This window comes from Schistocerca serialis, chromosome 3 (genome assembly GCF_023864345.2).
Source record: "Schistocerca serialis cubense isolate TAMUIC-IGC-003099 chromosome 3, iqSchSeri2.2, whole genome shotgun sequence".
Taxonomy (NCBI): domain Eukaryota; kingdom Metazoa; phylum Arthropoda; class Insecta; order Orthoptera; family Acrididae; genus Schistocerca; species Schistocerca serialis.
In genome coordinates this window covers 889,410,353-889,422,548 of record NC_064640.1, presented here as the reverse complement: position 1 = coordinate 889,422,548, position 12,196 = coordinate 889,410,353, and the positions used below count along the sequence as shown (strand labels likewise).

Below are 12,196 nucleotides of genomic sequence, written 5' to 3'. Positions count from 1 at the left end.
ATTTTCAAATATTTGTTGTTGACAATGAATTAGGACATTATACAAAGCAGTAGTGTTTGATATTCAGAACAAACACAGGATGGACGACATTTTACATGCTACACTCACAACTTATGGAAAACTCTGCACCATAGAACATTAAGAATTTTTTTTACAATAGCAAAGTAATTTCTACAAGTAATACTTTTTCACAGCAGCTCTAGTGCATCTCTCTCTCTCTCTCTCTCTCTCTCTCTCTCTCACACACACACACACACACACACACACACACACACACACACACACACACACACACCACCCATCTCAACAAAAGCTGTATGTACAATGTTAAGTACGTACTCACTACTACATCAAAGTGAATTATGTACATGACACACTCCCCATTGTCCACCTCCCACAGTACAAAAATAACAAAGGAACAAAATACATATGGACAGTACACTCATTGAAAATGAGTAAGTTAAATAAAAATAAATATTAGAAACACTTTAAATAATTATAGCAAAATATCTCATGTACAATATATTTAATAAATAAAAAAACATGTAAGCAACCTGGCATTTTACCCAGATTCACAATACAACAATATAATAAGAATGAAATGCACGTTAGAATGAAGCAATAAACAAGTTTAAATTTATAGGCTGCTAATGACTGTAACACTAAATTTAGTAACCCATTACAATTTGTATGTTTATTACTTCAAAACCCAGACAGTCAGAAGGAAATAACTGTAAACCTTTTAACATGGTACATTTCTGTTTTCCTGATGAACTCTACTCTCTCTAGTTTAAGCTTTCTTCAGCATAGGTAGATTCAGCACCTCTGGTACTTCTATATCTTCGAGCCTGATGTTTGACGGATTGAAAGGAAATCTTACTGGGAATGTGAATTTTGTGTCCATCAGTAACGTAGCCTGCAAAAGCAACAAAGTTACATAAATAATGTTAACTCAAGCAAAGACTTACTGATTTTTTAAAGCCTGTAGCAAACAAAATAATGTAAAAACATGCTTGTTAACCACTATGTTTATGGTCTCGCATGTGTGCTCATTTGATACATTTTAAAAAGCTTTGCCCTCAGGTCCTGAATTAACACACAAAATGACTACCCTTTTTTTTTTTTTTTTTTTTTAACAGAAACCTGTCCTGACCACCACACAGCACGTCACAGGAAACAATTACATTTCCAGAATGAAATTTCATTCTGCAGTGGAGTGTGTGCTGATACGAAATTTCCTGGCACATTAAAAGTGTGTGTTAGACCGAGACTTGAACGCAGGACCTTTGCCTTTCATGCGTAAGTGCTCTACCAACTGAGTTACCAAAGTACGGCTTACAACCCGACTTCACAGCTTTATTCTGTCACTGCTAGTACATCATCTCCTACCTTCCAAACTTCACAAAAAGTCTCCTGCCAAGCTTGCGGGACTAGCATTCTTAGTCCTGCAAGTTGTATGGGAGAATTTCTGTGCAGTCTGTAAGGTAGGAGATGAGGTGCTGGCGGAAGTAAAGCTGTAAGGTCAGAACGCGAGTCGTGCTTGTGTAGTTCAGCTGGTAGAGCATTTTCCCCACGAAAAGCAAAGGTCCTGTGTTCAAGTCTCAGTCCAGCACACAGTTTTAATGTGGCAGGAAGTTTCAACAGTTATGTTATCTTTAAAAACCACTGTACAGTAACTATTCACACTGAAGAGTATTCTTTGTATTTTTATGTATATCTGTTAAATCCCATAACAACAAACCGAACTGAATGCCAATTGCTCCAGTTTTAATGTTTCAATAGATGTACATCAACTTTTGTATGCCATTCTTAATGTAATGCAATCATGTTTGTTTCCTAGCATAGTATTCAAAGAACTGTGACTGACACCCGAACTACAGGGAACTAATATGCATCGAGATTAAGATATATTCTAGGCGCTCAGTCTGGAACCGCGTGACTGCTACGGTCGCAGGTTCGAATCCTGCCTCGGGCATGGATGTGTGTGATGTCCTTAGGTTAGTTAGGTTTAAGTAGTTCTAAATTCTAGGGGACTGATGACCATAGATGTTAAGTCCCATAGTGCTCAGAGCCATTTGAACCATTTGATTAAGATATAGTGCATTAATAATGGCTAGGCACTAGCCGAAATCTGGATTTGCATAACAAAACCTGCAAAAAACAAATAAATAAATTATAAATTGCGTAACAGTTGCCGAGTGCCCCCACATTCCTAATGGAAGGTAACCTGATATAGGCGAAGGATAAAACTGTGGGAGATATTACAATCATAGCTACTGAGAAGGTTTCTCAGGTAATGGAACACTGCTCTCAAATAGCTGTTCAGGACTGATTAATTTTTCAATTAACTACAAAAGCATCAATGCTGATGAAAATAATAAAATTAAGAAGGCTAATTGTAATATCTCACTGGCAGTGTATAAAATTTAACATTTTCTTGTAGAATGGGTCCATAGCTTCTATAAATTTTTTGGAGGATTTCATCTTGATTTTTGCTGTTAGCACGACGAAATTCTTAAAAAAAAAAGTTTATGGACTCTCAATAATGTCTATACGAACTTACGTATGTTACAAAATACTGTGAGAGCCACAATTTGTTCATTTTCCCATACCTGTTCCTGAGGTTCATTCCTTTCCTGGAGCTTTGCCTGTATCTTGCGAATAAAGCTGACAGGAACACGCTCTTCAAATTCATCTATGGTTGTATACAGATTGAGTATTTTGATTATCTGAAATCATGTGTAACAGTTAGAATCCTAGAAAACATAATGCACTATAATTATAGCAGAGATATTCAATCAACTAGTAACTATACTACTACAATATATTTGCAAGGCTTTTATAGGAATTATGTACTGAAATACTGAGTTCTCTAAGGGTGTCAACTTTATTCTCTCTGTAGTATATGATGAAATGGGGACAGAAAAAACTGGGACATATTCCATCACATAATCTTGCATAAAAAATGATGTACTAAAGTGAGATGAAAGTAATGTGGACTAGCAGAAACAAGGCATGCAATAAAACTTCTTATCAAATTTGGAGCTTATAAGCAAAATAACACATGATGGGCAAAGCAAAAAGGATGCAAGAAGCAGATTAGAACAGATATGGAGAGCGTTCCTCACTCAAAGAAGTTTAATAACATCAACCATAATCCTTAACTGGATAAGAAATTTCTGACAATGTATGTCTGGAGTACTCCATAGTATAGAAATGAGTCAGTTGCTGTGGGAAAATCTGAAGAAAAGAGAATCAAAGCATTTGAAATGTGGTGTTACAGAAGAATACTGAAAATTAAATGGATTCATAAGAAAATAAATAGTGGTTCTCTGCAGAAATAGTGAGGAAAGAAGTATCTGGAAAGCAATGATCTGAAGAAGGGGCTGGATGATAGGACATGGAGTAACTTCCATGGTACTGGTGGGAGCCATAGAGAGCAAAATCTTCAACTTCAGGGGATACTGTTACAGATATAACCAAAAAATAGTTTAGGATGTTGAGTGTAAGATGAAGAGGTTGGCACAGTGGAGGGAGCCATCATGGGCTGCATCAAATCACTTAAAAGAGTGATGAAAGGGGGGGGGGAGGAGGGGGAGGAGGAGGGGGAAAACTTAAAAAGACTGACTGGTAAAGTAACCCATTGAAACTGCAGCAGTAATACAAGACGATTATTTGCCAGGCAACACCACAGTGTATAAATTATCACTTAATATCCACTTCTAGCTAGGGCTGTTCCAACAAAGCCCCATGGAGCAGGAGTGCTGACTCCCAAACACATGGCCCATGTAGTAGCAACAGCAACAGCAGCAACTGATTTAATGCAATTCCTAGTATTACAGTTAAAGACCAAAAATACATAATTATATACATCCTCTTACATAGTTACAGATCTAGTTTGATATGTGCAGGACAGGTAGTTGTCTAGAATCTTTTAGTTGAAACAATCCTGATATTTGCTTGAAGAAATTTATTGAAACCACATAAAACCTAAATCAAGGTGACTAGATGAGGATTACAGTCTCCATTCTCCTGTATATAAGGCCAATGCATTAACAAAAATGCAACCCTGATGGGTTTATTCATAGTTTACAACATTGGTTTGTTTATGAAATAACGTCTTTGCAATAATATATAAAGGAAAAGTCTAATGCTGCAATTTTAATTAAACACTAGTGGAGTACTCGCCACATGCTAGTATGTGCAGTGCACATTTAACGATCAATACAACAAGTACTTTTAAAGGGGTCTACCATAACACATTCCAGCACCTCCTCTTCAAAATTGCGTGTGCGAGTGGGCCTCATCTTGCCAGGTCCCTCGGTTCTTCTTTCTAATGAACCAGTCTCCCACATTAGTCAATAGAGGGAACTAAAAACTCATCATTACTGATGACTGTTAGGAAATCATTCCTCATACAGCCTCTCAGCAGTGAGACCACTGAAACGTGCTCCCCCATCGACAAGATGCATGTCAGTGAGCTCTGCAAAACTGTACCTGTACTGCTCCATTGTATTGTACTGTGTGTGTCTCTGAATAGCACTGAGTAATGAACAGGTCTGTCATTGGTTCATAGTCCATTCTGTCATGGGACAATGTAAATACAATGCATCAGAGCCATCTTACGGATAAGTAAAGTAAACAAAATCTGCATGATGACTTCCTAGTAATCAGGCACGTCGTCCTTGTTTCCTTGCAGGAATAAATGCGCATGTAGATAAACAGCACAGTACGAGTAAACATCTACACATGTTAGTTGTAAATAAGCTGGAAAACAGTAATGTTAGACAAAGCTATAGACAAGTTTACTCCCATATCTCCTTAAGCTGGCTTCTCTGACCCCCAGTTCCCTAACTCAAGTTGTTCAGTGGAGCATTCTCTATGTCCCGTTACAGTTTTGCATGCTCTTACAGAAAAACCCTGTATAATACTCAAATGAGTCACTATAAATGGTTACTACTTGAATCAAAATACAACTATAGCTCATGAGTCTTAACGAACATGTTCCTTCATAGCTCTTACAGTATCCAAATCAATTTTTAACATGAAAGCTTTACCTAAATATCACAATGGGAACTCTAGAAGTAATGTTTACAATTTAAGAATTCTATTACAAATGACACCAATTTAAAACTATGATACAATTAATTTTTGATACATACCTGAAACATTGAAAGTTTATCACACATATCACAGACACTCTGAACATCCTCATCCAGTTTACGAGCCTGTAGCAAGTGGGCAGCCTGAATTATAGGCTGTAAAGTATCTGGCACATTGGTATCCTGGAACAAATGTGCTAATTAACTATACTGATCTATAAAAATTAACTAAAAACAAGATACTAAGACAACATATAAATTATTTTCCATTATGTTTAGAGTATATGTAAAGCTAAAAACAAAGTCTTATTCTGAAACAATGAACATTGCTTCATTTAAAATTATTAAGAGAACTCCAAACACTATGTTTTAGTCTGTGTTGGACAGCAAAATTGAATATATGTCCACACATGGAATCTTAAATTTTCCATTTATAAAAAATTGGTACTAATATTTTAATTGAGTTATTCCTCACTTCACTAAGTGAACTTCCAGTGGTGATAATGTAATGACCCATTTTATACAACAACTTATGGAATACTGGTAAAAAGAAAGAGCTGTTTGCCATCCAATTTTGTTTTGAGTTTTAATGTTCTGTGAACAGCGAGCCATTCAAGAATGCAACACTTGTGATAAAGTGAAAGGATCAAAAATGAAATCATGGCTGAGGGGCAGAAAATTTAGGATTGGTCCTATGTGAAACTCAGTGTGCACAAAACAGATGAACAATTTTTATGTCCCAGGGTCATCCTTGACTACTGTTCAGAGAAGTGTGCAGCACTGTAACACAAATCTGCAATGGGGTTCCCCAACAGATGAAGGCTTTTCTACTATAAAACTCTTCCCATTCCCTGCAGGCATACATAAGTTCACTTACTCTATCAGTAAATCACTGAAACTAATGAATAGCAGGAAACTGCTGTTCATATATGAATACTTTTGTTAAGGCTGATCATAGTACAGTAATTTCTACTTACTGAAATGAATGGCTAGAGATGACATATCAATACATTAGAAATATCTATGTTCTGTGGAAATAATACTGATATTCGTACAATGCTATTATATTGTCAATATTTTGATATCACTATTATATTGTCCCTGTATTTCCTCAACATACTGAGCTTTCATAATTATATTTGCTACATATTTTTACTGGGTACTGAATGTAAGAAATCACCATTTTTTAGATATTCCTGTTGAATAGACTCAGTAGAACAAAAATCCAATTAGTATTGCTAATACAACATTGATACGACAATAAAGAAGATAATATATATTGATAATTCATGAAACACTGGTATTTACCAATACCAGTGATCCTTTGAAATGAGCTAACACTGTACACTGAGTGTTATGCTCCAAAACACTCATCCCTGTACCAGCACTGTAGTCTGTTGTCGGATCCTGCCTATCCAGCTTTACAAAACAGGCAAGCATCTGAGCTCCACGATCTGCGATGAGACGTAGATGTCCAACACTTTGTTGCCTGACTGTGGTCTGATCATTCTTCACACATTTTCCACAGATGCTCATGACATTAGAGCACTAACAACCCATCTGCTTCACCATTTCTGGGATGCTTGTTGTTAGGTGGTGGGCTGTAACAGTCTACCCTATGCCAAAGTTGCTTATGCCAGTGGATTTCCCGCATCAGTCCATGTCATTGCTATAACGATTTCCCATTCATCTCTGCTCCACTTATACACTTTCTTTTCAGCATTATGTAGCCACAGTCTCGAAGTGGGCAGTGGTCATAATGTTTTGGCTCATCATTGAAGGAATAAAAACCACAGTTCTTAAGTGTAGTTGCATAAAAGAATATATTAATTAAATCTTGACACTAATATTGTATACATATCCTGTAAACTGCCCCATTTTACATTATTTTGATAAATGATATGATTCATATGATTTACAGAGTATTTAACCAACCAACCCCATCCACTTCTGGGTTGCAAGATATGGGCTGTGTGCTATAATGAAATGTACGAGACCTCTGGCTAACTGAAAATATTTTAATTTCAATCTTTCTTTAATACGTGAAACACATTATATGCCCTTCTTCCAGCACTAAAAGTATTCTATCTAGTCTGCCAAATGTCTTTTTTTTCCCTTTTACTGTAAGCACATCTTTCTTGTGTCACTCCAATTCAATTCCTTTTCTAAGTAACTGAATTCTCTGCCTGTAACAGACATTAAGGAAAGTAATTCCTTTTTGATATTTTTGTCATGTTCTGTTCAGAACCATTTATCTGATAACAAACCAGTTTCCAGTCTCATAACTCATTGTTTGTTGACAACTAGTTGCTACAACCGCAGGTCAAGCGACATTCCATTTATACAGGGTGTTACAAAAAGGTATGGCCAAACTTTCAGGAAACATTCCTCACACACAAAGAAATAAAATATGTTATGTGGACATGTGTCCGGAAACGCTTACTTTCCATGTTAGAGCTCATTTTATTACTTCTCTTCAAATCACATTAATCATGGAATGGAAACACACAGCAACAGAACGTACCAGCGTGACTTCAAACACTTTGTTAGGAAATGTCCTCCGTTAGCGAGGATACATGCATCCACCCTCCGTCGCATGGAATCCCTGATGCCCTGATGCAGCCCTGGAGAATGGCATATTGTATCACAGCCATCCACAATATGAGCACGAAGAGTCTCTACATTTGGTACCGGGTTGCGTAGACAAGAGCTTTCAAATGCCCCCATAAATGAAAGTCAAGAGGGTTGAGGTCAGGAGAGCGTGGCGGCCATGGAATTGGTCCACCTCTACCAATCCATCAGTCACCGAATCTGTTGTTGAGAAGCGTACGAACACTTCGACTGAAATGTGCAGGAGCTCCATCGTGCATGAACCACATGTTGTGTTGTACTTGTAAAGGCACATGTTCTAGCAGCACAGGTAGAGTATGCCGTATGAAATCATGGCAGTGAATCGAGGAAGTACAGTACATACTGACGACACTAAAATGAGCTCTAACATGGAAATTAAGAGTTTCCGGACACATGTCCACATAGCATCTTTTCTTTATTTGTGTGTGGGGAATGTTTCCTGAAAGTTTGGCCGTACCTTTTTGTAACACCCTGTATAATAATATGGACACACACTCAAAAGACACATAATCTACCACAAACTGTTTTCAAAGAAAAATATTACATATTTATATTGTCTGGAAAGTGTTACATTTAATGAAAAATAATAATAGACTGATTTTATTATTATAATCTAACACTTGCATAACTGAACCGTAATTTAACATGGGTGAAAAAGTAAATTGTCTTTAGTCACTTAAAATCAAACGCAAGAAATAGAATGTCAGCTAAATTTTAACTATTTTCAGTAATGTCACTTTTCTACTTTTCTTACCATATTTTTCATTCACTGACTACTGATCATGTCCACAATATGTGATGTGGTAACCGCATATGTGAATCATACAATACTAAGATTCACATTAAAAACTGCATATTACATTTAGAATTTACATTAAAAATTACATGTTTGGTTTAGTATAACACATATTACCGAATTATTCTACCTCATAATCACAGCTGTTTGTAATTAGGTTCTGTAGCTACATCTCAAAAGAATTGTACAATTGGCCTTTCACTGTGAAGGGTAGTTTATTATGCAGCTTTACACCAATATGCACCAATTTTCCGACTAACTCTATCTATATTCTTTCTGTTCCTTGTTCTGTAACAGCAGATAGAACTTCTCCAAGTTAAAGCTTCTTGCTACTTTTTCAGTGACTGGAGACACGCTATTAATACAGAGGAAAGATACGATTATTATTTTTAGTCCTTTGAAATGTGGCTGACATGAGACACTATTTAGAGTGCCTGTAGATGTTTTCATTGCTTGTTCTTGCTACATAAACATTGTTTTTGTTGCACCAGAAGAAATGCCTCATTGAATATTTCCTTAAGTTAAGTAAGGGTGGAAGAAAGCATAATTTGAAGACTGAAGCTGTTTCCTCCTGATATAGGGTTTTAATTTGCATAGCAAGTAAATCACTAAATGACTCCTGATAACTTATGGCACAACTGCTCTTTTTGCATCCATTTTCAGTTGTGGGTCCCAAAAAACTCCTAGTCATCTGACAGTTTCATATTAATTTACTTCTTCACTTGTTTCATGGAGACGAAGTACATAGGCTCAGTTTTGCTTTTATTTATTACTAGCCAACCTGGCAATGCAGCCCCATTGCTAAATATGTATTGGAATTGGATATATGTCCTTGCCTCCTCCTCGCACCTCTCTCCATCCCACCCCTACCCTGTCCACATCCTCTTCCCCTCTCTCTCTGGCCTTGAGCCTTATTTACTGATATTGCAAACAAATTCTGAAATGGGAATTAAAGTTGCTTAAAATGAGTGGGTAAATCGGTTGGGATCATTAATATATGGGGTATGAGAGAGACCTCTCCAGCTGCTGGACCTGTGAATATAGTTTCTTCAATGACAGTATTCCTCATAGTTTTAATCTGTGGATGGGTGGGATTAGAAAGTTTCAGACAATTCAGATTCTCTAACAGTATCACAATCATAAGCCAGTACACCATAATTACAACTTTCCTGTTTTATGTGGAACCCGAATACAGGGAAGAATACTAAACGACCCATTTTCGTGGCACACCCTACCATTTTCAAGGCAAAGCTACAGCAAGCAAGTGCCACGGAAGGGAATTTAAAACCTGTTTTCAGAGAGACTCAGGAAAGGTAATATTCACACACACACACACACACACACACACACACACACACACACACACACGCACACACGCACACAAGTACATGCAGGTTTTCCTCTTCCTTCCGATCATGTCCTATGATGTCAACAACACATGGAAGCAAAAGTCTTTCGTGGAACCATATTAAAAGGATATTTGTGTTCTAATGTGAGTCTTATTGTTGGTAACCATGACGACATTATGGTAAATAATGCTTGTAACACAATATTGATTAAAACACTACGTTGGCAATCTTCATAAATAGAGAACAATAGGCACGAAATCTACAGCTTGTTGACGACATGGAGGTCACTCAGTACAGGGACATCCTGGGTGAGAAAGAGGGCAGAAATTGTCATGTTATGGAGCATCTTTAGGACAATGGTTTACATCCTTTACATCAGCTCATACCAGCCCAAGACTGAGCACCGAGTACAGATTTGCATATTACTTGTGGAAGTAATAATGATCTATGAAAGTCCATAACAGAGACAGCCGACTTCAAAAGTAGCATTTATTTGCGAAACTGTGAAATTATATTAAAGTAGTTGTAACACAACACATGAGCAGAACGAAGGTTGCTAATAGACACACTAATGACAGACAAGGGTTATCACACAGGCAGTGACTCAGCATCCTTTCCCACCCTTCCAAACACTGTGAACCAATAATACAGGTGGCAATGGCCCAATAACAAAAATCTTGCATACCACACTAATTCCATATTACATTATCAATAACTTTGTGTATGGTCTGCATTTTCTGCTTTCTTACAAGGCTTACTTGGCATGAATACGATGCACTGTTTGCAGAAATATATATGAAAATCAATGTTAAAGGTCGTGATGATACCAAAGAAAACTTAAAACGCAGGAAATGTTGTGACACGGAATCGTTACTGACGGGAAAGCACTATACTGACAGAACAGGATGTGTGTTAGAACCGACAGAAATGAATGTAAAAAGCAGGAAAACGTAAAATATGGGAAATTAAAAATGGTTTTACTATACATAATACTACAAGAAAGACAGATTAAGCATTTTCACAAAAATACGGTTCCTGATACCATAATACTTATAAGCTGCTAGCACCTACAAGCATGTGGCTTTCCGGTTTCATATCTGTTTCAATTATCTAAATACTCCTTTCAGGCCATGTACAACTTATCAAGTTCAGTAATGGTTCTACCTCTCACCCAACAGATAACATTATACAAAAAAGAAAATTGCATAAAACTACTCCATTTCTCTACGTTGTTCAACAGAAACAGGTCATCCCGTTAGAGTAACTGGTGCACTACCCAGTATGTTGGTAACTAACTTTTTAGAGACCCTTGAAAAAAAAAAAAAAAAAAAAAAAAAAAGGTTGATCTGTTAACTAAAGACATAAGTTTTACAACACAGCTAAATTAGTATTCAATAAAAAGAAAACCTTACACACAAAGTAATGTGTACAAAATCACCAGCAAAGACAGTGGTAAGGTATGCAGTGGTTAGACAGGTAAACATGTTGTAATTAGTTTGTCGGAACACAGGAGCAGCTGGCATCAAGTGAAGACATCTTCAGAACATCTTTTAAGAGAAAACCATGCATATGCTTTACATTGTGACATTTTACATATTGTTACGAAAAGTAGGAATCTGGCACTACTGGAAACATCTTAAACCAATGAACACGGCACAGAACACCAGCACAGTTTTAAATGACTGGACACAATTCCCTTGTTTATCTACATTAATTTAAGGTTGAGTTACACAAATTTTAGATTACAATAGTAAAACAGATTTCTTATTTTCTTGTTAAATTTAACAATTTTCATATAAGTATGCAATAATATTGGTGTAGATACACATCATTTTATTTGTAGTTACAACATTCAGTAGTCACCTGATGATGACACAGAATGCCAAAAACTGGTTTGTGAATGAACGAACAACAGAAGCAGGCACTCAGGAAGTTAATTCAACTTCCCATCAAGAAGCAGGATATCACTTGTATAAGCTATCCCCTCCAGCACAGATATTTCCATTTTTTTAGTCTCATTAGTAAGGACTCTACACTTATATCCCTACAGAACATACGAGTCATTCTTTCGCAGACAATGCAGCATAATCACAACCTGGATTCTCAGTCATTAAAAATGACTTTTACATTGGCCCCAAACACATATTCATCTACAAGACAGAACTTAGGGACCACAAGTTGTCGAAGACACAAGTGATCTCCACCATGACACCATCCACATACCTTCAGGAAGAAGACTGACAACTTTTAACTGCTCAATTTGTTGCATCTTTCAGTTACCTCACTTTGTGAAAGCCAAATCGCCTCTCATTCAGGTC

General features: G+C 36.8%; 1 protein-coding gene across 1 annotated transcript in view; it reads right to left on the bottom strand.

Moving 5' to 3' along the window:
* Positions 1 to 208: 208 nt before the first annotated feature.
* LOC126471127 (unconventional myosin-Va) overlaps positions 209 to 12,196 on the bottom strand; it is a 358,954-nt gene continuing 346,966 nt past the window's right edge. The window contains exons 29-31 of the mRNA XM_050099213.1: positions 5,163 to 5,285; positions 2,613 to 2,729; positions 209 to 916 (exon numbers count right to left, since the gene is read on the bottom strand). Coding sequence (XP_049955170.1) covers positions 791 to 916; positions 2,613 to 2,729; positions 5,163 to 5,285 — 366 coding nt within the window. The 3' untranslated portion in view covers positions 209 to 790. The remainder of the gene's footprint in view (positions 917 to 2,612; positions 2,730 to 5,162; positions 5,286 to 12,196) is intronic.